The sequence below is a fragment of the Rhopilema esculentum genome, chromosome 6 (assembly GCF_057945365.1).
Source record: "Rhopilema esculentum isolate cy_ngs chromosome 6, ASM5794536v1, whole genome shotgun sequence".
NCBI lineage: Eukaryota > Metazoa > Cnidaria > Scyphozoa > Rhizostomeae > Rhizostomatidae > Rhopilema > Rhopilema esculentum.
In genome coordinates, this window is record NC_142820.1 from 7,208,211 (window position 1) to 7,235,798 (window position 27,588).

Here is a 27,588-nt window from a genome sequence, read left to right on the forward strand (position 1 = left end):
TCAAACAGCATATGAGCATCAAACTGTGGTCAATCATCCATAGAGTTGATTTCTAATTCTCTTTTCTCGTGCCTTCTTCGTATACCACACCAACGCGAACATTTGAACGCTGTTTTCTTGGGAAAATGCTTAGTTAAAGAATCAGTGGAACATAACAGGTATGAAATAGGGATTTTACTTATATTACAGCCCCGCTCGAAACTGCTTGTCAAATTTTGTCATTAGAGCGGTTAGGCCCAGATTCCATCTCTGCCATGCTCATTTGCCATGACCGGTAAATTTTGTACAGACAAACGAAAAAATCAAATGCCAGGATAAAAAGCTACTTTTATTAGAAGTTTGGCTTTCCCTGTTAAATAACCAATTATAACTGAATTTATGAACTGCCTTTCAGAGCGATTTCGTGATTGGATAAAGCTCTTTAGAAAAGTTTCCAGAGGACTAAAACGCCGATATCCAACATTCCAGCTTCAAAAAGACATTTTATAAAAGCAAAAATAGTGTTCTAAGTATTTCAACGTTCGTTTGGCCCTAGATATTGCTTCGTTTAAAGGTCTGTCTCTGGCTGGCAGCGAAGTTTCGTTGTTTATAATGGATGGATAGGTAATAGTTCTTTATTTCAATGTTTTCCTATCCTTCAGAATCAAATTCTACATTGATTTTACTCTTGTCGATCGAAAACAGTCTTCCAAATTTGTATCATTTAGTTTATACCAACTGAGCTTGTGCTTTCTGTTTGTGTTAACAATTTGATACAAAACACAAGAGCGAAGGAAGTTTATAATTCGTGTCAAAACACCTCACATAAATGGGCCATTTAAATACCATTGACTGATGCCTTACTTTGTACTAGATGAAACTAAATGCTTGTTTCTTTGTTGCAAATTATACATTTAAAATTTGTCGCTTGTACTTTTTCGAATGCCCTTTTATTTATACAAGACACGGGACAGTAAACAATGATAAAACGCCCTGTTGGACATTAAATAATTAGTTGATGGAAGTTCGTTGTTATAAACCCGGAGGGCTTCAAATTGCCCATACCCAAAATATCAAACAGGTAAGGTTATGTTAAATAGAACAGGATTTCCCTACAGATTTTGTCTGTTTCTTGCAATGCTTTTGTCAAAATCTGTGAAGCTAAGCCACACATTTATAAGCCGTTGATTCAGTGAGAAGACCTCTCGTGTGCTGTACGGGGAAGACCCTATTTTTCTACAATGTACTAAATTAAAAACTTTGTTTATTGTGTTAACGAAACGTTTTACCAATAACTCATCCTTTCAGCGCAAATGCAATCCTCGCAGTGAAAGTCGATAAACGTCAATGTTTTGAAATTGACCGTTGCGATCTCAGTTTTAGTTTGGGAGTTGTTATACGACCCTGTTTAGTGTTTGACGAGTGATTACCTAGTTATTCCTGCGACTGCTCCCTATCATAATAACACAACCTGTATTACATGTATAGTTTCCCCATCCCTTGTTAACTGCCCTGATGTTGTTTTGGTAGAAAATTATTTATAATTCTGAAAAGTTTCATTTGCCAAACTATACAGATCTGCTGTGATAGCATATCGTGCCTCAGTTCCTAGCGAGTTTCTCCAGTCGATTTTGCTTATTTTATGTGGGTGCGGTTGGACTTGCAATTTCCTTTTCTTTGCATTGGTTAAGAAAATATTATGACTTCAGGGATAATCCCTGATTTTTCCTGCTTTACTATTAACTGGGACGATTTCCTTGCGTATTGATGCGAGAGACGGAAACACAACACCAATGAAAATTGCATGCACACTTGGTCAAACTTAGAGCTTATGACTTGTTTTGTCTTGTGTTTTGTGCCAACTTTGCCAGCTTTAATAAGCTTTAGTACCCTTTATTTCTTCTGATCAGAAGATTTTGATCCAAGTGAATGGTCCAGGTTAAACTCACCTTATTTTTGCCAACATCCAAATCTTGTTACAAAAAGCTTTTCCAAAAGTGAAAAGTAAATCCTTATCTGACAGGCCACATTGATGCTTATGCCATTAGCAGATGGCATCATCAAACAGGGTTAAAATCTGAAAACATTTCCCCTTATATAATTTGTTATGTTAAGCTTGAATAACCAAGAGCATGCAATTTCTTTTTACAGAGTTTTGCTGTCTTTCATTCTGGGGTTTAGTCTTGCCAGATTGTAGAAACATGTGTATATGGTTGTATAAAAATATTCAATTTAGCTCAAGGCAAAGATTCAAATCAGAGACAGTTCTTTGAAATGCTATCCAAGGGTGAGCATATTTCATCAACTTTAGTCTGGGATAGATAAACTATGATGGCTAGGAAGGGTCTGGTCTTGGTTTAGTATTTCCAATAAGTCTTGGGAAGATTGGAGAATGGAAAGTTTAGGAAGAGGTTTTAATAATAGGAAAAATGTTGTTAACATTGCCATAGCCTAGTGTTTTAATTTTACATCCAATCTGATTCTAATTTTGGCCAATTGATAGTTTGATATTCATTTATAAGCTGGATATTCATAACTTCACTAGTAGCCTTTCTGCATCTTGTTTTTTTAAGATTGTTTGTGTGACACATCAATGGAGTATAGATCATCCCCATTTTATTAACAATAAACTAATGTGATAGTTGCAATTTGAACTAAATTTGCAAAACATTTTTTAGTGGCAGCTTTAGTCTATTCTGCAATATATTTATGTATAAATGCTTTAATTTTATCCTGTAAATTGTCTGTATAAATGTATCCTGCAAATGTTAATTGCACTAGGTTAAATCCAGGCTTATTTGCAAATAAAAAAGAGATTTAAATTTTTAACAGTTTTTTAAGCCATATTTAAATGCAAATACAAGAAGTATTTACATGTTTTTAGGACCTTACTTTAAGAAAATAATAGCCATATAAACAGATAGCTACAATTTTGTGTCAAATTTGCTAATTGCCACCATAGTTACAATGATGCTATCTACACATAAAGTGGATCTGTTAATGGTTGGCAAAGATCTACAAACCAATTAATAGCTTTCAATATGCTTTTTAAAAATAATCTCTATGGTTGAATATGTTTTGTGGGTTACAAAAAAATATTTTGTGTAGTATAATTAATGTTTTGGATTTATAAGGCATGTTTCCTTGATACTTAGCAATGCCAGAATTGAACTGTGTATAGAGTTTTTTTTATCAAAAACTTCTCATTTGAAAAATTTAACCTGACATTGATTAGAGATGTTCCCAGTGTAACATGCAAAAAAACATGGGGGCATGCATGATCATGAACATACATCATTAAACAGAGAGCCTCAAATGAAAAATTTTAAGAAGGGGCAAAAGGGGGGGTCTAATAGAACTAATTAAAAAAGAAACACCTTGCATTAAGGTGGGCCCCAATCTTAGACTGGTAGCCTGACTCTTCCATCCCTTCTATCCCAAATTACAAAAACTAATCCAAATTAATGAGTTAACTGGGGAAGTTTATGACAAATTGATAAATTTTTGGGTATGACTTCATATGTCGAAATCACTCACCCCATCCTGTCCCTATTGAAAATAACCCCCAGTTGGTTAATTGCTCCTATTCAGGTTAATTAAATCTGCTATATCACCCCCACAACCACATTCGAAAGTTTTTACTTCGAAAGCATTTGCTTTCACTCAAACCAGCCAGTTAGAGTTCTCAAGGATATTGACTCTATATGGGCTGTTTGTAAAAACTAACAATGTCACAGTTAACATCCCATGTTGACAGATTGTCAGTTGTCACAGTGTTATCACTGTCTTCTCATTGATACTGTCAATTTGAGCCGACATCCTGTTTATTCAAGTGAAGAATAGCGTTATAATTGAATGGGAATGCAAAGTGACAGATTTGCTTGTAAAGGACAGTCCTTGTTGCAGCTTTTCGCTGTATGCTAAAGCATAGTTTGTATATTTAGCATGTTTAGCATATTTTGCATATTTAGTTTGTTTACAGTCCTATAAACCTCTGTCCATGCTTTATTCATTTTCTTAGTTAGGCCATGCAAATATAGGTTAGACTGGTACTGCTTAAATGTTCCAGTCAAGACATCGTCCCATTGCGGGTGGCTGCCTACTGCCAGTGTTGCCTATATCTAACCAACAAATATTAAGTGGATAGTTTGATGTATTTAGTTTAACCGTCAAATCGAAATATAATTTGATTTTGTTGCTGGCTTCCTAACAATATAGATAACGTCAACTATCAAAGCTATAATTGTATCTTTTTTCTACAGGCCCCAGAAAGGCTCGCGTGTGTATGTTATGCTATTTCTAATCGGTTCCGCTTTAAATTACTCTTTTTTGTATCATCGATAATAAAAAATTCTGGAGCAATTGTAGCTTTGTAAAAATTCCCGTAAGACAACTGTCACAGAACTTTTACAGAATTAGCTATATGTGCGTGAAAGTTTTCCTTTTATACAGAGACGGCGCGCACGAAATTGAACTTGGGGGGGGGGGCTGAGAATCAAGTTTAGTGACGTATGAGGACCCACGGGTTGGGTCCGACGTGCAAGAAAATTTTTGAAATTCAGCCTTCTAGAATGGCTAAAAATGCATCTCCTAGACAAAAATTTAACAAATTACTATACCGCTCAGAACAGAAAATTCGACGATTCTCACAAAAACATTGATTATTGATTTTTAAGACAAATTTGGGAGGAGAGGAGTCATGCTAAAACGCTAGTGACAGACGTTGGGACAAAAAGAAAGGGCGACCTTTCGTTCAAAGTGTACTTCGATGTGAATAACAAGAAGCTGTTGAATTGATTGAGAGAATTTTAATTCCTGAACAGAAATGTGCATCTACTTGATCTCGAGTATTTTCAGTAGGCTAAATTTACACATCCAAAATGCAGAAATTGCAATGATACAGAAAGTTATCTACTAAATTAATGCAAATAATAGACAAATTATAGAAATAAACCTAAATATATAAATAAAATTCAGTTTTTTATTTTTTATACTCTTTTAAAAAAAATAGTTAAAAAAGACTGTCGAAAATATTTTAGTTTTGAAAAAGTGGAGGGGTGCTGAAGCTCCCCCAGCCCCCCCCCCCCAGTGGCGCCGTACCTGTTATAGGCTAGTAAGTAAAGATTGCTTGTTTATTTAAAGAAAGTATCTTTATTTCTGGTAGGAATAGTCTTTTGAAATTAACAGACTGGTCACAGTCATTGATCAAGTTTGGCTGTTAGGATGATTTCCTGTTCTGTTTGATAATAATTTTCTCCAGCGACAATGCTTGTTTGAATTAATAACTGCATACATTCATTGTACCGAGCTTCTTCAAAACAAATTCACGTTTCCTATTTTCTACTCCCCCATTCATCTATTTTTAATGAGCTAGACTTGATTGCTGATATCACATGTTCAATTGGCAATTGATATTGAAAGCTCATAAAAATTTCACCGTTGGTACGCCGTTAAGCATTGGTCGCCCTTGTCGGCCAAAGTAGGCGAATTCTTGGTTTGGGATGAGGATTTTTTGTCATGGTTCTCCAAAGATCTAGATGATGTAAGTCTGATAGAAATGTTAGGCCTCTTTATTCGTTTTTTGTTGTTAGTGTTGCTATGGCTGTTGGTAGATTTTATACCTTTCGAATTTGTGAATCAGGTGGAGTGGCATATAGCAGAAACGTGTAGCAAATCAGCCTAGATTGTTATTGCAGTCACCCCCTGTGTTTTGAGTGGTTTTGATCATCTACCATTTACTTGCGTAGGCATGTGTTCCCTGGCCGATTGGGGTTACTTTGGAGAAAGCAGATTGTATCCACCTTCAATACACATACCGAGTGTGCCCTTTAACTTGCTGCCTGACTGGCCAATCTTTGCAAAGCCTCGTTTATAAAACCTTAGAAGAACTGTAAGCTGTTATTCAGCAGTAATAATCCAGCCATAAAACTTGCACTTTTGTAGCCCATGAAGGAAGCACTTTTGTAGCCCATGAAGAATGCTAAAACGTATAGACTGACTATATTTACGTGCTCCCAAATAAATACTTTCGTCATCTTTCTTCGAAATTATTAATGCGAAAACCCATCTAACCAGTTCCCGTGCAATCTCAGACATGCACTAGCCGACAACCGCCTCGACAAATCGCTATAAAATCTTATTTGGTTTGCTTTCTTCCCTGTAATCTAGCGGCGTCCCACTTTCTTAAAGTGGAGGCGAGCAAAGCATTCGATTACTGGTCAGACAATAGTTTAAGCAATCAAGAGAATTTAAGGATTTTATCTTTAGAGAGACCCACAAACAGAGACGAAATGAGATATGCTAGCGATAATGAGCTCGATCAGGCTAATGCCATTAATGTTTTCTTGTTTTTTGCTGCTCTTTATCAGATGCCTTAATCCTATGTTTTCCTAACCAGCTGCAGCAAAGAAGATATCTTTTTTCTCCGCGAGTTTTTCTTCTCGGGAATTTGTTATCTTAAAGCTTATTTCATTGAAAAACAGTTTGAAGGATTGCTGTGAACTGTATTGAATTTCATGGAAAGATGTATTCGTCTTCATCTTCAATAAGTTTCTTGGCCACTTTGTTCTACCTATATCTTCTGCTTTTTCTACAAGATCTGTGCAAAGGTTTTACTTTGCTTTCCTTGAATTTTACTCTGTATGAATTGAAGTTGTTCTTTCCGAATCCCGGCCCTAGACATAATTGTTATTTGAAAACAAGCGAATAAGCTTGGGAATCGATAATGATTAATTGACATGGTAAGAGTTAAGAATAGATTCGTTCTGGGAGAGCCGTTATACATAAATCCACTAATTTTCCCACAAGTGTACTTTGTAAACAACGCATTATTCAGCTCTCGTTCGAATGGGAGTTCTTTTATTGCTCACCAACCTTCGCGTCTTCTCCATTATATGTTGCTGTTGTTGCTAACATCGACTTGCTTTTGATTTCGCCTTTGCTTCTCGTTGCACTGTTTGTTCTTTTTAAATTCAGTCGACAGATACTAAAATGGTTCAGTCATTTGTCAATCAACAATTACCCAATCAGTGAGCGCCATACTATTCACACGCTGATTGATTGGCCAGTATTTATTGACAGATAACTGAAAGGCTCTTGCGCAATCAGCATGCTTTGCGGTAACTGTTTTTCTACCCGAGGAAAAATGGACCGTTTTTGGCATTTTCATGCCTTACGGTATTAGGCCGGCTTTGAAATGTAGTGCAAAGCATGCCGGTTGCGCAAGAGCCTTAAAGCCACATTGGTACCTGTCGATTGCCCTTAAATTCCACCAGTCGTTCGTGAATCTGAAAACGTCTTCTTTGCTGTCGAAACACCCGTTAATTCTTTTATATTCTTTATTCTGGCACCTGATTCTGTCAGATTGAATAGAAGAAATAAATTGCTTCTTAAAAAGCAAAATTGATAACGGATATGCCTTGCTGCTCAGAGATCAAAGACCTAGCCTTTTTGCTAAATTGATATTACAAAATTTTAAAAAATCTTTAATATCTTTTGCAAATTATAATGCAAAAATGTTGTGGTTACTTGTTTCTTGAATGAGTGAATGAATCATTATTGAATCGATTGTATAATTTATACCTTTAAGGCAACTCTAGTTTTAGAATAGCAAAGGCAAGTGGAGCCTTCTTTGTATTCTTAAATCAGGTCAAAGGCGCCTGTAGAAATTAATGGTTAAAGGACTAATCATCAATAAAAGGAAATATCAATTGCAAAAAGAGAAGAAATCACATTTACGAGGAAAAAGCTGTTAATGCCGTAAGCCCTCAGAGTATGTTCCCAATGTTCCCTGTACCCTATGTTCCCTATGTTCCCTGTACAGGCGTCCTTTGCGTCAGTCTAGAGAACGTGGAATTTAAAAGAAAAACTTTCTTGGCTGGAATATTTTGTTGTATGCAGTTGTATCATGTCGGAAAACATATAGGGGTGGAATGCCACGTAATTATTGAGCCTGTATGAAGTTAGGTACCAGTTGATGGGAGCGCAGTCACTAAACTGTTCGGTCATTGTAGCGCATTTCTATTGACAAATGTTTTGTTATGTGATACTTGTTACAAGGTATAGGTATCTAGCAAAAAGCTTCAAGTCCGAGTGTGTGATGAAACATGCGGAACCTCATTTTGCGGAGCTGTATCCATCTAAAATAATCAGAAACCCATCCAAATATGTAGGAAGATCAAATGGCGAGCTGATTAAATGTCGCATGTAACCATTACGGAATCACGTTGTGATCAGAATTGATGATTTTGTGATCAGATTCTTCGTTGTTGTTGCTATTGCTGTTGTTGTTGCTGTCTTACTTTTGTGCTTACTGTTGCTGTTGTTTCAGATGATTGGATCGATCTCATTTCCCCCCTGTAAACAGGGTCTTATTGTCATGAAACACTAAAGTTTGAAGTTAGCTAACAAAGAGAACTCGACCCAGTCTTTTTTAATGGATTATTGGTAATTCTAGCAGGAACACAAAACATATTTTGATGCAACAATTAACTAATGTGCTATTTTATACATGTTCACAGTTTCAAAGTTTGTTTCTTTACGAGTTCTAAAGTTGTAAAACATTGATTATTGTCATTGCCGGTGCTGTGGCTGTTATTATGATGGATTGTTATTAAGCAAAGAAAAATATGAGCTGTTTGGTAAATGTACGTAGACTTGAAGTGGAATTAACTTTGCGTGAAGATTGATCTTTTTGGCTGTCCGCATAGTGGAATATCCCTGACAGTACAATTGGTGTACGATAGAGCCTAATCTTGGTTGGCTCAGTGATAAAAATTGATTTTGTTCAGATGGCTATTGACACGGAAAGAATTGACTGTCATGTTGATAGAAGCCTATACTTTGTGTACTTAGGGCTATGTTTTTATGTTTTAAAATAATATCTTTTTGGTGGGCGACATTTCCCGCGCTTTTATGGATAATTCAACAGGCAGTAATTAAAAACTGTGGCTATGGTCTGGCCTTTTAAAAACGTCATAATAGAGCATTCATTCGAAGCTACGAAACCTAGCAGACATTTATTTCCTTTGACCAGGAAATGCCGGGTTGCTGATCAAGGCTAGATAACATATCAAAATCCATGACGTGATATGATCGTATTTTCTGTTCGTAAAAAGGAAAACGTTTGCATAATTTGTGAGAAATGAGGCATTTGCACTATACTTATAATGAAAATCGAGAGAGTCCTGGTTTTTATTGATTCAGGTTTCATCGAATAAGTGAATGACTTTGCATCTGGACATGAAATAGGGCTTTCTTGCTCACATATAACGGTCGATTATAACTGTCCTGTTTATGGGCGTTATGGAGACAAATGCTCTCCCTGTTTACTGTTTCCAATAAACATTTCACCTTATCGTTTGTAGTTTCTACATTTCTGTTAACACTTTGTCCGCTATTTTTCTCTCCTTCACCCCCCCCCCCCCATCCTCAAACTATGAATTTATTCTGGCCATTTTGTTTTCTTTAAATTTATGTCACATGAATTTGTTATAAAAGCGTAATTGAACAAATTAAAGTTTGAACTGGCCAAATAATGGCACCCACTCTAAATTCAATTCTACTGTACCCTTTTGCGCCCTTCTGTGCTCTACTGTACCCTTAATCAGTGGTATTCTGAAAAACTGAAGACGGAGAATCCCACTACTGATCGCTCGCTCAAAATGTTTCGTCGTTAAAATCCAGATTTTCTCTCTTTGTTTGATAAAAAATTGTATTAAATGGCCCAAATTGTCGGCAAGTAAGAGTGTATATTAAAGTTATCCCAAGTGAAAGTCTCACATTGTGTTGTAGCGACTTTCCCATACTTACTCTTACGGGCGTCCTTTGATTTTAAGAGATGGCTTAGACACTACTGATACAACCGTACTTGCGAAGGCTTTCGTTGGAGATGAATTTGTAAACAAAATAATCTCTAAAGGGGGGTGTGAGTTTACCAAATTCCATTCAGCTGCCACTTAAAGCTTGGTAGTCATGATCATTACAATTCTGATTTTATGATATAATGTTGCTAACTTCCAGACGATTTTACATACTAATCCTGTCCAATTGTTTTTCTTAAGGAACTAGTCGCTTTGCTCAGGCCCTTACCTAATCTACACCAACAGTCACGTTCGAACATATTATTTGTTGTTCTTTTGATTTGTTCAATAATTTGGTTCTTTACACCATTTGGTAAGCAGAAATATCTTGTTCAACACTTTAAGATTTCGTAGAACATTTTCCTAATGTTTACCTCCAGTCGTTATTGATTTGCTTGCATTTAATTTTTAGAGCCGTATTCACAAGCCAAGACTTTTTACTAATACGAACGAAATTTAATTCATAGGTTTGTCAGAATCCTACCGGCCAACGCCAATCGGTTGATTCGCTGATTGGGAGTGGTGAGAAGAAATTTTACGTCACGCTCGACTTCTTTTGGGTAAGTTACAGTATCTTTCGAATCACAACAGGTGTACACAATAACGTTTTTGACTGACTTCTTGTATCGTTTATGAAAAGTAGCATCGACCATTTGGTCAGGTTAACACCTGTACCTAGAAGGCTAATGCTATACTGCAAAATATTTAGATTTTCAAGGATGACACCAGTAGCAATGTTATATTTTTGTACGTCTGATTGAAATTTTTATGCTGTGTTGCGTCTTACTTTGATACTCATGAACAACTCCACCTGGTCACCCCAGTCTACTTATTTTTGCCCTTGTGTATGACATAAACAGTGGATTTGCACGGCGCATGCACCTTACATTCGATGCTGCTTGACGATTGGTTTTCCCGAAAGTTTGATGCCAAAAATAGCCTTCTACACGATTAGCTCTTAAAATGGAACCGTGGACAAATTTTACCCTGGAAATGGTACCTACAACATAGCAGTTTTTCGCTACCTTGAAGCGAACAGAAATAAGACACTTCCAATAATCGTCCATTGCATAATTAAACCGGGACATGTCTAGGAGCACTTTTGAATATTCAGGAAGTGTCCCTCAGGGTTGTCTTGCATTTAAATGGCGGACCGTATAATAATCAATTATATTTGCTTCAAAGATGACTTGTAATGGCTGTTTCGAATGCGAAGTTCTAACCACAATATTCGTTGTAACGTGAAATCACATCAAATTGCCAGAGTTAAAAAAAGGTATGGTCTCGGAAAGGTGATTTTCAAAAATTGCGCTGTCTCCTCTTACAATTGTGAGGTTTGGTCCAGTTTTTTAAATTTGGCTAAGCTTACCCTTCACTTAACTATTTCAAGTTGGCCTTGGGCGTGTCCAACCCATTTTCGGCTTGCTTTAGCACACCCTTGTCGCCTGTAAGGCTCTTCGGATCTCCTAGAAAATGTCGTCGTATGAACACGAGGTCATTTTGATGTCATATCAATGTGGCCTAAACTAAGTACACTTGCAAAGTCTAGTTTCCATCCGTCCAAACTTTGAAAACCTACCTAAAAAAACAAACATAGCTCGGCATGGATTTGTTAAACCATAATATTATTTTCTTTTCAATGACATTTCTCAAGTTTTTTGTTTTTGTGCCGCCATTTTTTCTGGGCTCTCAGAGTGTAAAGTATTTTTTGTTTGCGGGAAATCATTTTCTGTCGCTTGCGCGGGAACAAATCATGTTGCAAAATGACAGGTTAAAAGCTGCGGGATTTCATTTTTAAATAGCATTTTTAAGGCTCGAGATTAGGCTATGCGCGATATTCACACGAAAGTCCATGTTCCAACTGCGCGGATTAATTTAAATTTGCAAAAATGCGCGGACAGGATTTGAGCAAAAAGTTATTGTTCCCCGCGCATACCCAAACTTTGTAGTCTGGCTGGGCCCTGCTCTGCTCTGAGCCAGTCAGAAAAATCAATGCACAGTAAAGCTCTGAATGTTTGTGGCCTAAATTCGAGAAATTTGTCAGGCTTTCCAAGACAGGTATTTCATTTTATTAAATTTAACAAATGTGAGCTGCTATTATGAATAATGTATTATTTGCTAAATACGGTCAATGATAAAAGCCTCGTGGCGTCATAAACGTCGAAAAGGTCATCATTTTTTAATGACAGTTTGCTTTTAGAATTGTATTTCTTTAAAAACTAAGACGATAAGGAAATTCTTGTGACCAGTGTTTGATAGAAGATTCTCGGTCAATCGAAAGCTGAAATGGAGGTCTAATTTTCTTTTAGAGATTTGTCAACCTGCTGTCATCAACTTAAGCATGTTTGGAAACTTAAAATCTGATTAACGAATAAATTTGAAATGAATACACAGAATCGCATTCCTAATGCAGATTCCATTTCGTGTCATTTTAAAACACTCATTAGATACACTTTGTTAAAACCAATGAGGTGTATAGAATACGCTAGAGGGTCAACTCGAGGCAGCCCTGACCAAAGGAAGTGAAGCCAGGAGAAATCTCATTTGCACGGCAAGAACGGAGAAGTGCCGTACAAACACTTGAATGAAACGTGCAATATTAAGCAAAGAATTCAGGCGAAAATTCAGTTTTAAGTGATTAAACTGGAAAATCTGAAACACCTACGAACCTAAATTATTGGATTTTAAGGAAAATGGGAAAGTAAAGCATAATTCTGGACATTAACAGTGATGGTACCGACCGTTGTTTTGGAGGATCTATAGCGTTTTTTTCGCAGCCCCTAAACATTATCAAACAAAACGAGTTTGTTGATCTGAAGGGGAATACCTGGTTTGTTTTTATTTATGACTTCTCTCATTAATTTTTTTGGCATACCTTCGCAAACAAACAGCCATATATTTAAAGCCGATATTTTTGACGAGGTGTATCAAGTGATCACCTTGCAAGGCATCGGTCATGAAACAAGGAGGAATATAGCAAGTACCAAAGAAATAAAATTTAAGAAAAAATGTATAAATTTTACAGAAAAGCGACAATATATTGAAGTACCTAATGGTAAGGATAGGCCTAATCGTCAACAAACCGGTGAAGTAAAATTGATCCATCCCCACTTATATCCGTAGAAATACTGGCGGGAGCCGTTTACTTCCAACCCTTTTATAAGAATGTCTTTTCTTATCAGTCTGTCAATTCTTAGACCAAAAAGAAACGCACGAAACAACAATCCTAATAGCGAGATGCAATAGAACGCCATACACTGTGAGTCACTTCTTGCCGTGCAATGCGGAAATTGATAGGCCTCACTGCCTCCCTACAGAGTTATCCCTCTAGCGTATTCTATACACCTCATTGGTTAAAACCAGCTTACAACACATAGCGAGTTGGCTTTTTCCACATGAATAATATAAGTATGTAGGTATTTTCAAGACATTTTTTGATTAAATTTTCCACAGATATGAATTCTTCACCCAGTTATTATCTGCAATTTTCAATAGTGTAACTTTCACTTTACAACCACCGGGTAACCATCACTTGCTAGATAAGGAACAATTTCTTCTCATGGTGGTGGTGATGATGGTGGTGAATTTGAACCTTCAAGATGGCAGCCTTTTAAAACAAATAATCACACGAATTTTTTGACCCCGGAACAATTATCAAAGTACATTTACTTCACATGGCTTACTCCCACAGAGATGGGCTGGGTAGCCTTGTCGGTTTTTGCTTGCCAAAGATTACAAACAACTACGAACCGAATTCGTATTCAAAGCTCCCAAAATGTGAATGATTCGATTAACAATGGTCATAATCGTTGACTGTTATTGTTGAGTTTCATTCCTTGTTTGTTCTTCGAATCACAGTAAGCCAGTTGCACAATTATAGCATCGCGAATTTATTTAGTGGGATGGGCCAGTTTCCTGGTCTTTTTATGTATTTCATTTATTCAATCAGCCAATTGTATGGGAATCCCACGTTGGCTGTAATTTTACAAATACACGCATTTGTCGATAAGAACATTGCTCTTTTTGGTTTCCTCCTGAATTTGGCTCAAGCCCTCGTTTCTGAATGATCAATGTTGGTCCAGTCCAAGATTTCTTAAAACGGATACACGACCAACGAAATCCAGCGGGTCGTGAAGATAAAGGAGTACCACACCTAGCCAGCGCCGCTTTCATTCTTTCTGGGGGATACCTCGAGTTATGGAGGGGGGGGGGGGGGGGGAGCTGTGTGAAAAAGTTTTGTCCCAATTTTCCCGTTATCCATGAATTTACCGAAAGTTTACATTGAAAAGTTATTGTTATGTATTTTATCCCTATTAATATAAAAAACATGATATAATAGTAGCTACACCCCTGGAGCTATCAAGGACGAACTTCCTGAAAATAATCTTGAACAAGAAGCTGGGTTTGTTCTTATGCCACGTTTATATAAAGTCTAAAGCTTCGGAAAGAGCTCTCACCACTTGAATTACGTCAATGGTCTCTCGCGATAACTCTTTTTTTCAAGCTCACACATACATCCTAACCCTTTTTAAACGGTTGGAAGGTATTTAAAAAGGGTTTTTTGTCAACGCCCTATGCAATCGCTTCATTCTCTTCATTTATTTCATCATTGTCCGGGATACTGTCAGAATTGTATTAAGGCATCCTGCGGCCGTACTCATTGGCAGTCGTCAAAAATGTAAAACAAATCTCTCTAGGAAACGAATTGATTTCTTTAAGAACAGCTTAAAAGTTCCTCGATCAATGTTCGTGTTGCGAACAGAGGGGTCGTTTTCGATAAAGAGACCCCAATAGAGTTTTGCTCAAATGGTTCTCCTTTTGTTCGCACTAAAAAGTGAATCAAATACGGTTAGAGCTTGCATTGCTTCAATAACCGCAGAGATCATCTGTGGTCGGCTGTATGTTGCGGAGACGAAACTAAGCCCTAGTTGTCTTTATTAGTGATTGAAAGGAAATACGAGATTTCTTTCTAATCCTACTCTCTTAGTTCTTAAATTCCACAATAAAGTCACAAAATGATCAGCAATGATCGGGCCGCGAGGGAGGCCTAAGGCAGAAGGAGTGGGCGATGACGACAGCACCCTTGGGGACACCTTTTGTTGAGCTTTTCCTAGTTTTTTATTTTTCATTTGTATCGATCGTTATTCATATTATTGTTATACTTATAGCAAACATTAGTGGGTTGCGCTTTAAGTTATCCGATGTACGGGGGCTGACAACTTTGACAGAAGTGCTCAAAGGGGCTCAAAATACTTTTTTCTGGCAAAATTAAGATTTTTCGCAGTCTATTAGCCTGCGTGCAGCCTCTTTTGGGCCCAGATGATCGGACGGATCCACTTGGCACTCGCCTCGGCGAACCTTGATGACTTTAAATGTTTTAATGCTGTTTAATGCCATTTAATGCAAAAAATGCTTTTGCTATATAGGGACTGGAATCTAAATGATTCGTCCTTTCGGATCATCATGTTTTGATGATCGACGATTGATGATGGGCCATGTTTTGAATTACGCTTGAACAAGTATAACATGACTTGTATAGCATGATGCATGGTAAAAAAGCCTCAATTATTTAGTTTGCATTACGATTTTACCTAATAAAAGATATACAGTCTATTTTTATAAGAACAATTTTATAAGAACACGAGCCTCAAAACTGGTCAAAAGTTAAGAACAAATTAAGAACAAGCTGAGGCTGAGCTTCTGCAAAATGCAATTTTGAACAACGTTTTTTCTCAAAATCGAGGATTTTTAGCAAAGTGTGGGTGCTTTTTCGGTGAATATTCAAATTTGTCAGCAGATTAAGGCTGTCTCACTCACTTTGTTGGAAAATGAGGCCTGAGCACCTCCTTAGAGCGAAAAAGCTAGCAATAGCACTGCTTACATAAGAACAATCCAGCCTCAGATTTTCGAAAAAATTAAGAACAGTCAGCCTGAACTTAAATTTACTGGTTCTTATAAAAAAGAGTGTACCGGAGTGAATTGCAAGAGACTGAAGAGGCTTTTCCCTTGAAACTGACGTTTCTAACACTTTATAGGGTGTGGTGAGCCCCGTAATTCGCCTTTCCCAGCCTCTGCGTCTGGTGGCTTCACTCAATGCATTACATATTCTTGCTTTCCTTCCCGCGGACAGTTTATCTTCCCCACTTACTGTGAGAAGGTTCTTCTCCAGACGATATTTGCTAATCTTTCCTCTTGCTTTCACTAACTTATAAGTGCATCCCAGCGCTCGCCTGAATGTAATTTCATAAACATTCCAAGACTCCTCGGAGAATTTATTAGACAGCGTTTTAGGAAATTAAAGAAGCTGTCACGGTTTGCTCCCCCTTTGAAGAACATTAATTTTATGGTCTAGATTGAATGCTTCATAGTTATCGAAAGAATGCTGCATTATCTCATGATGTATAATGCCATCCCAAGAATGCGTTTCATTTTCTCTATAAAGCAGAGGTTGGTGACGGTTCCGCTCTGTGGTCCGCTGTAATAAGGTTAGAATTCAGAGAACATGAGAAGGGCATATTGCCGTCGAATGTGACTGTTAGTCATCTGTTTTGTAAGGCCAAGGTTAGGTCTGTGGCCTTGTTGCATCCGCACCAGACTTTATTACGGAAGCCTAGCTTTTTTGAAAGATCTCTTGCCTGGACGCCCTCCAACTCTGTGAAACGCTTTCAGTCGCAAAGCTAACCACTATTACAATTGTATTCTCTGCCAAAATTGTACCAGAGGCTTTGTCAACTGGACAGACATCGATGTTAGACCAAAGAACGTCAAAGTAAGCCATATATAAATGGTTTGTAACAACTTTTGCTTTTTCGTTAATTTGCTTTTCATTCGTTCAAACTTGACATGTTTTAGTTGGTATCGAAGAGCCAGTTCAATTTACGTTGAAGAATCCCGTAAATTCTCATTTCTTCGTTGTACTGTGGTCTTCCCCCAATCAGCCGCCCAAACTTTTTTGGATAGTTTAAATTCACCTTTCTCTAAAGTAAGTTTACCCGAGTACTTGCTTTGAGATTGGAATGCAATGGAGCACTGACAATGTCTTGTGACCATATTGTTATGGTAAATTTTTGTAAATCTCTAACAAAGGACCGGTTGTCCCAACTCGTGCCGACTTTAGTAGAAATGGCCCACCCTACATCTTTGCCACGGCTTATTCAGTTCAGTTCAGTTCAGTTTCATATATTCTAAATTCACTACATACAATTTATATAATTTACTATTCTAACAAGTAACTAAACAACAATGAAAAATATTACAGAAAATTAATACATTGATATGGAAAGTTTCACTTTCTCATGTTCACAATTCTCTATTAGTTTGCATTTTTTCTCAGGTTTTCACGTAAATTTAAAATTTTTGAGTTTGATGAAGGCGTGACCAATGTTTGAAGTTAGATTTACGGCCTGGACGCGATGTTCTGATTTTTCAGATAATTGGAGACACGAGTGTTCTTTATGCTGTTCTTATCGTATTCCAACATTGAGTTTTTCTTTAAGTAAAATCCTTTAAACTGTTTTGAGTCCACTAAACAACAGTTCTGCGTGACGTTTTAGTTTCATGGTTGATTGGCTGACAAAATCTGCTCTGTTTTGTTAACACGACAGTAAATTTCCAAACACTCATTGTTTTTTCTTCCGATTTTCATTTGAAGCTGGGCATGTTCTTACGTTGTTCTTATCTTAAGCAAATCGTGTCTCGAATTTCTCATAAACTGTATGTATTGTATACAGTGAACCTGGTGCTTTTCGCGTTAATATTTCCCGTCTAGTCTTTACATCATCGAAAGCAAGCTACGATTTATTTATTCGCTCGCTAGAATCTGGTTTGACTAAACAGGTTTAACTGAAACCAGAGGAAGGGATGGTTTGGAAACGCCCAAATGATTTCCATGCTGCTTGTATTGTCAAATCCGAGTCAATTCATCTTAAAAAAATTTCCGACGTTGGCTTACTTTCTTCGCTTTGTTTATTTGTCCATTGATCCATAGAAGATTCGCATTTCAAAACAATCGTTCGTTCGATGTGAAAGGGCCTCATTTGCCCATGTCGCTTGCAGACCTCTGCTTTTATCTTGTTTTGTGATCTTGATGCGAGAACAGTAAACATTATATTGATTTCAAGCTGCCTATAAATAATCATTTAGATGTGAAGCTGATAGAATACCAAAATGTATTGCATCGTAGTATTCCACTGGATTGTCCTATTGGGATGCTAGTAGGGAGACAGGACCCATGCCACCAAGGATTCTAAACTCTGGGGACAGCAGAGCGAAGAAATTGTTCTGTTTCCGCCCCTTACCCTCGTTTTGGCACATTTTGTGCTACTGGTGTATCTTTATGAAAAATTTGGCAAATTCCATGTATTCAAATAAAGGGGGAAGATTTGTAGACTACTGTTTTCAAGTTTCTACTATCTTTTTGATAAGAATACTATAACTTTTTCCAGCCTCAATATTTTTTAGAAATTTTCGTTTTGAGCCTGAAATGTTTCTGTATGAAAATGTATATTCTTCGAAATGTTTTCAAAGGAACATCGCCCGCTTTTGGCTAAAAGCCACGCCTTCTTCAAAACGAGATATGCAAGTTCTGAAATTCCCTGTTATGAACTTCACAAAACAGGCAATTGCTGAAAATGAGTAGCCTGCGTCCCAGTCAACAAATGCTGCCACCTTTATAAAGAGACACGAATGAGGCTGAGCAATATTCTTATTATGTTCTTAAAAGCTGGGTGATTCTGAGCCTGAATATTCTTATAAATATTGTTTATTATAATTAATATTCTTATAAAAAGAGTGTATTAGTCGATTATTATCGAACGCCAAAGAAAATAAATTGAACGCTTAGCAAGAAAGGAGAGGATGAGTTTAAAAATTCGTGTTTCACCTTGTTGATGGCCTTTATAAAAAGGCGCACATTTTTATTATAATTACAATTATAATCATAATCATAGTTATAATGACAATATTAATTCTTCTTGGTTAAGCACAAGTAGTCATTTCCGGTGGCGGAAAGGCAGCGTCATCGCAAGCTATCAGCAAAACAATCTGCTTTGTCGTTGTTGTTGTCTTTGGGGAGCGATTCTAAATTCCTATCGCTTGAACTGCTCGATCTTTAAAAAATATCCATGATATTGGATCAATATCCCGTTTACTTCCCTAGGGCATAGCATGGCACATGAAATCCCATTTGGATATGCTTTGTGCTTGATGTTTGTCCAGCCAAAAACCCTTGCTATGCTGTTAAAACACAAGAGTCCTTTGTTACCACATGAATTAATTGTGATCGCCGAAAATTTAGCAAAATTAGATTAAAACAACCATTTTGCTTGACTAATATAAGCAATATGTTCGAAACATAAACTTTAATGTTTTCTTTAACTAGTTTTTGGGCGCTCCTCCACACCAGCCTCTTATAAACAATATTGAGCCACGAACTCTTTAAAACAAAAAGCATAACAAAGATGGTTTGAATAATGCTTCTTCGGGAAATTTAAAAAACCCATTTACAAGTTTCTCGTGAAGAGTGAGTTTGGTACCTTCGGTTTTTGCTCAGGCTAGTCATGTTGCTACGTTTGTTTTAGAGGGGGTTGTTCTTATATAGAGAGGTGTTTCTGTATTACCTCATTCCTTCTCTAATTTCCCTCCCTTGTGCTTTCCTCCACGTGAATGTAGCTGTACCCAAGTGTTGTGTCTACTTTTAATGTATATATGCATTGAAGGGTTTTGTAATCGAGATTAGAGATACCGTCCAAATATGGAATATGTCAATTTAGATTTGCCCTGGACGCACTATGCGCCAACATGCATGCGCCGTGCCTAACCTAAACTCGATTAAAAATCCACACAAAATCATCAGAGCGGGTGACAGAATCGTGGGCGGTTTTAAATTAGTTATACTAGTCACCGGCTAAGATCTGTGATAGATTTAGTTGGCCTCGAAAACGCATTGTAAGTCATTGCAGTAATTTAATCATCTACGTCGCCCCTTAACCATTATAACGGCCAAATTTTACCATAAAATTCATTCAAAGGCCATTTGAACGTCATTTCGCAAAGGATGCCTTATTATTTAGCTTTGAAATACGTTGTATGAAGAAAGTGAACTATCTAATTTTGAATTATCACTCTCGTTTTAGATATCGTTTCGTTGTTTGCACGGCAGATGTCTTTGGTTAGCCACATTATAATTGCAGTTTGACCTTAGGAGAAAATGGTGACGAGTTCAATTGGATGTTCTTGTGGTGTATTATTTAGCTCAAAAAAGATGGCTGTTGCAGTGCTAATCGTATTAAATTTGGTGTTGATTTTTGAGGAAACGTTTGCAGTTCCTGATTACAAAAAGTTGCACGAGAACTTATCTTTGCGAGAGAATTCAGAGAAAGAAAAATCAAAGATATTACGTCATCAAGATGGTACGCTATTGACAGCAGAAGTGGGGAAAGTTTTCAAGTATTCTCTGCAGGACTTCATATTAGATGGTCAAGGAAATACCCCCACTAGTGTAAGTGAAGTAATGTTTTGCAGAGAATAGGAAACGACCGTTATTTAGCCTTTGGTGGAGTGGATATATAAAAAGACTAACCTGTTTAGTTTTTTATATTGGTAATACAATCTGGGATTGTTCATGACATGGATTTAGGATTGACTGTGCAAATTCCTATTTAAGTTCAGTTAGAGAGGTCTTTCGTTTTTAATCGTTCGGAGGCTCAAAAAATAGCTTATGCAGCTTTATTACTGAGTCAATGATCATTGCACTTATTTTAATTTTTTGTGCTACAGCTTATGCTTGCGTCAGTAAGTATGGTTTCTAATAGTTTTTGTCGCAAAAAGCATTCGATTTATGGGCAAAACTGACTGTTTTTTTTGTTTTTTTTGTTTCAGGTACACATTTATGAGCATGGCAAAACCGGTCTACCCCGATGGCTCTCTTACAACGAAAAGAAACGAAAACTAGTCGGTGTTCCAACACGGGCAGATGTAGGTAGAATAAAAATTGTCCTTAAAACAGGCACAAAAAATCATAAAAAGAAGTTCAAGTTTGAGGTAAATGTCAAAGATGCCAGAGACACCTTTGTATGTCACCACGGAAACCCGGCTTTTGTCGCAGCAGCCTTGCTTAGCATCGACTTCCAAAGTTTTAACGGCCTTGCAAGGGTGAAGCTTTTGCGAAAGTTTGCTGATTACGTAGATATTGGTCTTCACGAAGTGATTGTGGAGGAGAAAAAACCTAGCAATGTTCTCGATTTCACAATGGAAACAGCGGGACCAGGAGACGGCATCATCACCAAAGCTCCAGGCCTAATTGTTAAATGGAAAGTGAATTGCAAGCTTGGTGTTGCAGGTCAGTTTCTCTCCTTTTCTCGCCCTTTTCTACTACCATTTAAGGGACAATTGCACTTAAGGATAAAAAAAGAGATTGAATAGAATGGTAAAACTCCCATGGTTTTCTTTGTTTTTAAGGAAGATTTTCAAGGCTTCGAAAATATGTAGTTTAGGTTTGACGTCATGAAAATCCATTTTTCTCATTTTTAATGGATGATTTAAAGTTTGTACATTAACTTAACTTGAAAATTCTTGTGAAATTCTTGATATTATCAGAGCTCTATCTTGAAGAGAAATTGGCTAGAAATATCTGAAAACTCGTGACTTGCTTATTTATTTTGTAACTTGAAAAATCTTTATTCTTTCATTAAGCATAACTTTAGTCTGAATGAAATTTTTGAAGTCATTCAGACCGATTTTGGCAATTGCGAATTCTAGATTTTACCTGATGACTCAACTCATGAAGATAAGTTAAGAAAATTTTCTGAATCGGGTTGGATCAAGTCCTTTGAAGTTGAGGATAAAATTTCAAATTCGGTGGTTACACGATATAGGCATAAGATATGCTCGAACTAATGTGATATCCATCTTTGGACGAAAAGTACTTTAGTATGATATGTTACTTTAGTATATATTTACTTTACTGAGCCGAGGCATCAATGTACTTGTATACACAATATAACGTTCTTTCACCAGACATTTCCAGGGTAAATTTAGGTTTTACCAAGGATTTTGCACCCAGTCATGCCCAAACTAATGTGATATCCATTTTGTTAATTGCACATTTTCCAGACACTATATGCTTAGTACAACTGTCAATTTAAAATCAGCATCAGGTGAATAGTATGTGTTGGTAGAATGAAGTCTCGCGAAAGCTGTTCATTGATTGGTAGGCTTAATATAAAGCAAAAAAGTAAAGCAACTGCATATGCATGCATTCTCGACAACAATTTGATTTTTTCCTTTCTTCTAACATTTCCATTTATAACAAGGATTCTCTCGTTCTTAAAAAAAATTCTGCAAAAGAATTATTCTTTTGGAAGGCAACTATTTGATGACTTCTTTTTTGAAGGAGTAACATTATCCAACATCCTTTTATCCTACAGGTGACCGTTCGGTAAACCTTCTGAAAATGTCATCTGGTAACAAGCGCATTTTCAACAGCACTGGCGTACCTTTCCTTGGATGGTACGTCTACAGACATCAAAAGAGATACCGTCGGCAAGCGGCTCGGGGTACTACTCCATTAGCAACTCCTGCCGCTACTCCATCAGCAACAAAGCCTGTTGCAGTAGTTACATCAATGATAAGCGGCACTCCAGTTATCAGCGCAACCCCGACCCTTGTGATCAAGTCGACAAGCACCGTAGCTGTTACCCCAACTAAAACATCTGCGGTTCCGGTGAAGCCGACTCCTACGGTGACCAGCCAACCTCCTACGACTGAAGCAGAAGCTACTACCAAATTAACAACGACCACTCAGCCTCCCACAACTACTGAGGAAGCAACTACGAAAAAGATTATCGTCACTACTAAAGAAGAAAAGACTACAATGAAACCCAAAACAACCACCATGAAGCCAGAAACTACAACTATGGAACCGGAAACGACTACGATGAAACCAGAAACGACCACGATGAAACCAGAAACGACCACGATGAAACCAGAAACGACCATGATGAAACCGGTAACTACTCGCGAGAAACCAGATACAACAACCTCGCCACCGGATACCACCATGGCTCCAAAGACAACTAAAATGGTTCCTAGAACCACTCCACCGGTGATAAAAAATCTTGCTCCTGTACTCAAAAATTCTATAGACCTTATTCAAGTTAATGCCGGACAGGCCTTCAAAGTAAAGATCGAAAATGACGTATTTGAAGATGATAATGATGGAAACACATACAATCTTCTTTTAGCGCTGAAGAGGAACGTGCTGCAGAAGTTAAAAGATGTCGATGAATCACAGATATTCCTTGATACTAAAAATTTTTATTTGTATGGGTTGCCTACTTTAGCAGATGTTGGAGATAACTCTTACGCTTTACAAGCTACCGATTCTTTTGGAAAACAGACAAATGCTGTATTTACCGTCCGGGTATTAGATGAGAACGTGGTTTATAACGACGTGTTCAATGTCTCTGTTGATTTAGATTTTGCAAAGTTTGTGAAAAGCGCCAAGAACAAAGTAAAGTTGGTGGAAAAGATTGCAGAGACTACTGATGTAGGTTTTAAAACCATCAGATTGCAAAAGTTTTATCCAGGTTCGGTTGTAATGAGCTATTCATCGTCAGAGTTCCAAACTGGCGACTGTAACAGTGTAAAGGCCCAGGCTTACAAAGCCAAACTGGAAGGTTCTGCCTTTTTAGATGCTATGGCACCCGATTACATTGTTCTGGGAACTTCGGCTAAAAAAGCAGGAACCAATTGTGGGGGCGTGAATCGAAGGAAATCGCCAAGAAAGTCTGGCGATGGTGGTTACAAGTGGTGGGAAGTGGTGCTTATCCCCGTTATTGTCATTGCTGTGCTGTTATTAGTCATAGGACTCATCTTCTTCTTCTTATACAGAAGGAAGCGTCGTTACGAGCCGCAAAAGGAAGACAAAAATACGTTCTTGTATCAGAAGAAACCAGTCATCTTTCGCGAAGAGTATGAAGATAAACCAGATCTTGTCAGTCTTGAGCCACTGTTCCTCCCGAACGAAAGGGCACCACTTACCAACACTGCTTATCAACCACGCACGTCAACCCCTGATGAAAATGGCTCGTCTTCTGCATCCACAGAAGATGAAGAGAAAGCACTTGTTGAAAACAAGACACCGCAAACGCCACCGCCACAAACACCGCCGCCTAGATCACCACCATACGGAAGATCGCCGCCACCGTATACAGAACCATAAGAGACTAGGGTATTTTCAGATCAAATTTCGAAAGAATGTGACATGGTGCTATTATTTAATCGTTAATTCTGCTGCAGCAATTCGAAAAACCTGTAACCTGCGTTACATGGGTTACTAACTAGCAGGACATGTCAATATGAAAATGTATTTTTAAAGGACACATCGAGCGGACAACATTTTTGGATGCCAAAATCAGGCTGTTTCAAAAGAACTGTGCTACAGAAGATATAAAGCACAGGTATGAAATCAGTTGGTCTACAGTAGCTTCAATATAAAGGCATTCCCTTTTTTCTTATGAAGTAATCGACTTGGAACGAATGCGATATTCTTAAAACGTGTTATTCAACAGTGTTAGTACTTTGTTAGTTGTATATCATAAAAAATTTTTACTGAGGTGATTACGGAGTTTGCACGACACATGATTTGTTGATAGTAAGTGTTGTTTCGTGGATAGCTCTGAGTAATGGCTATCAAAAACTGAAAGCTAGCTTGTTTCATACTAGTAGATCTGGTCAGAGGTTAGTTACCAGTGGTATGGCATTCCATTTCAAAGCCAAGCAAAAACTTTTAGATAAGGTATTAGTTTAAGATAAATATCATTTTGTTCAAGACTAGATTTCTACCTGTTCAAGTTTGAGGGTAGTGACTTTCGAACACAACACCGTATATAGTGAACTTTAGTTTGTCTACATCTGCTGATAGTTGATATGTGAATTCAATTTAATATCTAAATTCAAACCGGTAAAGTATTCTAATTACTTTTAAACACATACTTTCATGTTTATATAATTAGTTGTGTTTAGTCGTATTGTCAAGCAAGTTTTTGCCTTCTTTTGGCAATATTATATCTTTTTGTAAATTGCTATCTATATGCGAACAATGTTGAACTTAAAGGATTGTAATGAAAAATTGTTTACACTCTGGCTATCAGGGATTTTTCAAACCAACTTGCCTGGAAAGGAAGGACGATTTGATCAATATTCTGCAACCAGACACAGCGATAAAACAGAATCAAACATGCAGTAGAGAGAGCAGTGTTGGCTGCAGAACCCTATTGAAACAGAGCTTCTAGGCTCTGTGAAAATGTTGAATTTCTGGTCTGGGGAAATTTAGAATATCGTATCGACTTATAATCAAGATGCTTGATAAAAAGAATTTGTATTTTCAACCATCCCAATTTCTTATGCTAACCTTCCTTGGACTGTTTCTCTTTGCGACTAGTTTTCATTTTGCTTCGAAGTTATAGACACTTCTCATTTCCATCGGCATGGTTTAATTTCGTCTCATCTACTGGCAATGCTTATTCTGTCGCCATTGTTTTAGGTTTTCACCTAAGTTTTTCTATTTCTGTCGTAATTTAGGGCTGTTTTCTTGGATTTCTGCCATCAATATTTTCAGACTCTTGTAATATACGTTTTCTGTTGTGTTGTGGATCTTTGAAAAGTGATTGGAACTTCGATTGTTACCCGAAATCCCTGTGAAAACACCCCAGCAAACATAGTTATAATCTCTCTCAAAAGTTCTTCCTTTTCCTTGACCTAAAGCATTCTGATTATTTAATTCCAACAGGCACCAAATACTTTGCTTATTGCCTGCACCGTCTAACATCGTTTTGAAAATATTTATGTTTTAAAAATAGTGATGTTTAGGATATAGCTTCTGTAGTTATTTCTTTAAATATATATTACGTATGTTTTCATGTTCATATTATCTAAAGAAGCTTTCAATTCATACTAATTTTTGAATACATAACAATATGTTATTTTCGTTGAATATTCCTGGAGTTTGTCCTTCATTTTTAGCGTGATTTATAAAGGTACGTACCCCACAAAAAACGTCGGAATGTTACCTCTAACTTCAGGCTAAATTTAGGAAGGTGTGTATTGAGGTTTCTAGAAATATTATTGCTACATCATTTTAGTTAGAGTTGCCAGTCTAAGTATTTGCACTGTCAAATTGCTTATTATGGGGTCAGATGACCCCCTTCCTTTACTTAAAATTTGATAAGGGGAAAATGACACGCTAGGCTCACATTTGATACACTGCGACCATTCGACATATGACTTTGGAGGGGCTGCTGGCAACATCTAACAAACTAGAGGCAGAAACCTATCAGAGTCCATCTGTATATCATCAGAAACGCAGCTGCTTGGGGGCATTCTCCTATTCCCCTGGAAGCACCAAATTTGTTAATAAATTTTACTTTTTAGTGGGAAAATTTAATAGCTATTTTTTTCTTGCTCCCAATCCCCCAATCCTAGGGCAAGTTTTGTTTCAACTCATTTGGAAACTTCTGGGACTCCAAGCTTCAGGACATTTCAGTTAAATCCTGGCAAAATGCCGCCCCCCTCCCCCAAATGCTCAAAAAGTTGGCATCTGAGATAGATGCAAATCTGCAATAAAATTGGTACCTAAAGGGCGGAGGGGGGTATTGATATTTCAGCCAAAAGTAAAACGTTTTAAACCATTGCAAGAAAACGACGGGAGGAAATATTCTGATATGTCTTTTAAACTGAGCTAAAGGGCGTTGTCGCTAAAAGCTTCAGCTCGCAGGGGGCCTTATCTATCCCTATTTAAAATGGTTTTAAGCTTCTGCTTGTTTTTACATATGGGTTTACATAAAAAAGTCCGTTACGTTCTTAGATTTTCCCGATGAAATTTGGACTAAAATGCTCGAATCCTTAAAGAGCCAGATAATGAATCGCTTTTCAAGGAGTTGGAAGGTTTTGATCCTAGGAGAATGGACTTAGTTCGAGGCTTTTGAATACTATTTATTATTTGTAGATATTTGCTAACAATTTTGTAAAATCGGTTTTTACACGTAAAGCTTCCTTGCCCGACAAAAATCATAATATAAACGCGAGAGAAATTGTGAAGGAAATTGCCAGTTGTAAAATGAAAATGGCTGGTCTGAAATAGCTACATATGTCTGTTATTGGGTTCTATTAGCCAACCATTGCCACGTAAAAAAGCCATAGCTTTTCCAAAGAAATGTAAAAATGGGGCGTTTTCCCTATTTCTTAAGGGTGTGGTCAGCAAAAATTTGGGACTCCTCCTTGACCCCCCCCCCTCCAAACCCTGACTACGCCATCACTCAAGTTTTGCTTAGTGAAATGTGTATTCGTTTCTTCGCTCGATTCTTCTTTAGTGGAAAGTTTTTTCGTTTTGCCAACCCGTTTAGTGTTGTTTAGTCGTGCTGGGTGCTGTCGAGCAAAGTTTGATCCTGGGCAAAAACTGTTAGCATTGTCTAGCGATGTTTAGCAAATGTTTAGTCGTTTTCCTACCACTTAAACATTTGTTCTGCTTGTGCAGGTGCATCAGCTATTAGCGATGATAATTTGAACTTGAAAGCGACATTACTAAAAATGTGAAATGAACTCTAATTTTGAAGAAGGAAGCTTGTTTAGTTCAGATAAGGAAGCAACCCATAGGGAACAAAATGAACGTAAAAAATGAGTCTGAAATATTGAAGGGTGTTGGGGATCACAAGATGACGGATGAAACTAAGAAAATGTCAAGAAATACTTC

General features: G+C 37.3%; 1 protein-coding gene across 4 annotated transcripts; it reads left to right on the forward strand.

The window, feature by feature from the left end:
• On the forward strand, positions 1–25,822 carry LOC135686349 (uncharacterized). 4 transcript variants are annotated; one of them, XM_065202559.2, is made up of 5 exons: positions 1–158; positions 10,307–10,399; positions 19,973–20,337; positions 20,718–21,177; positions 22,265–25,822. In XM_065202559.2, exons 3-5 carry the CDS (start codon positions 20,047–20,049, stop codon positions 24,058–24,060), a joined length of 2,547 nt encoding a protein of 848 aa, XP_065058631.2. In that variant the 5' UTR covers positions 1–158; positions 10,307–10,399; positions 19,973–20,046; the 3' UTR covers positions 24,061–25,822. The 4 variants fall into 4 exon arrangements, with proteins under 4 accessions (XP_065058631.2, XP_065058632.2, XP_065058634.2 ...); XM_065202560.2 differs by lacking the exon at positions 1–158 and adding an exon at positions 5,170–5,521; XM_065202562.2 differs by lacking the exons at positions 1–158; positions 10,307–10,399 and adding an exon at positions 14,122–16,626.
• The last annotated feature ends 1,766 nt before the right edge of the window (positions 25,823–27,588 follow it).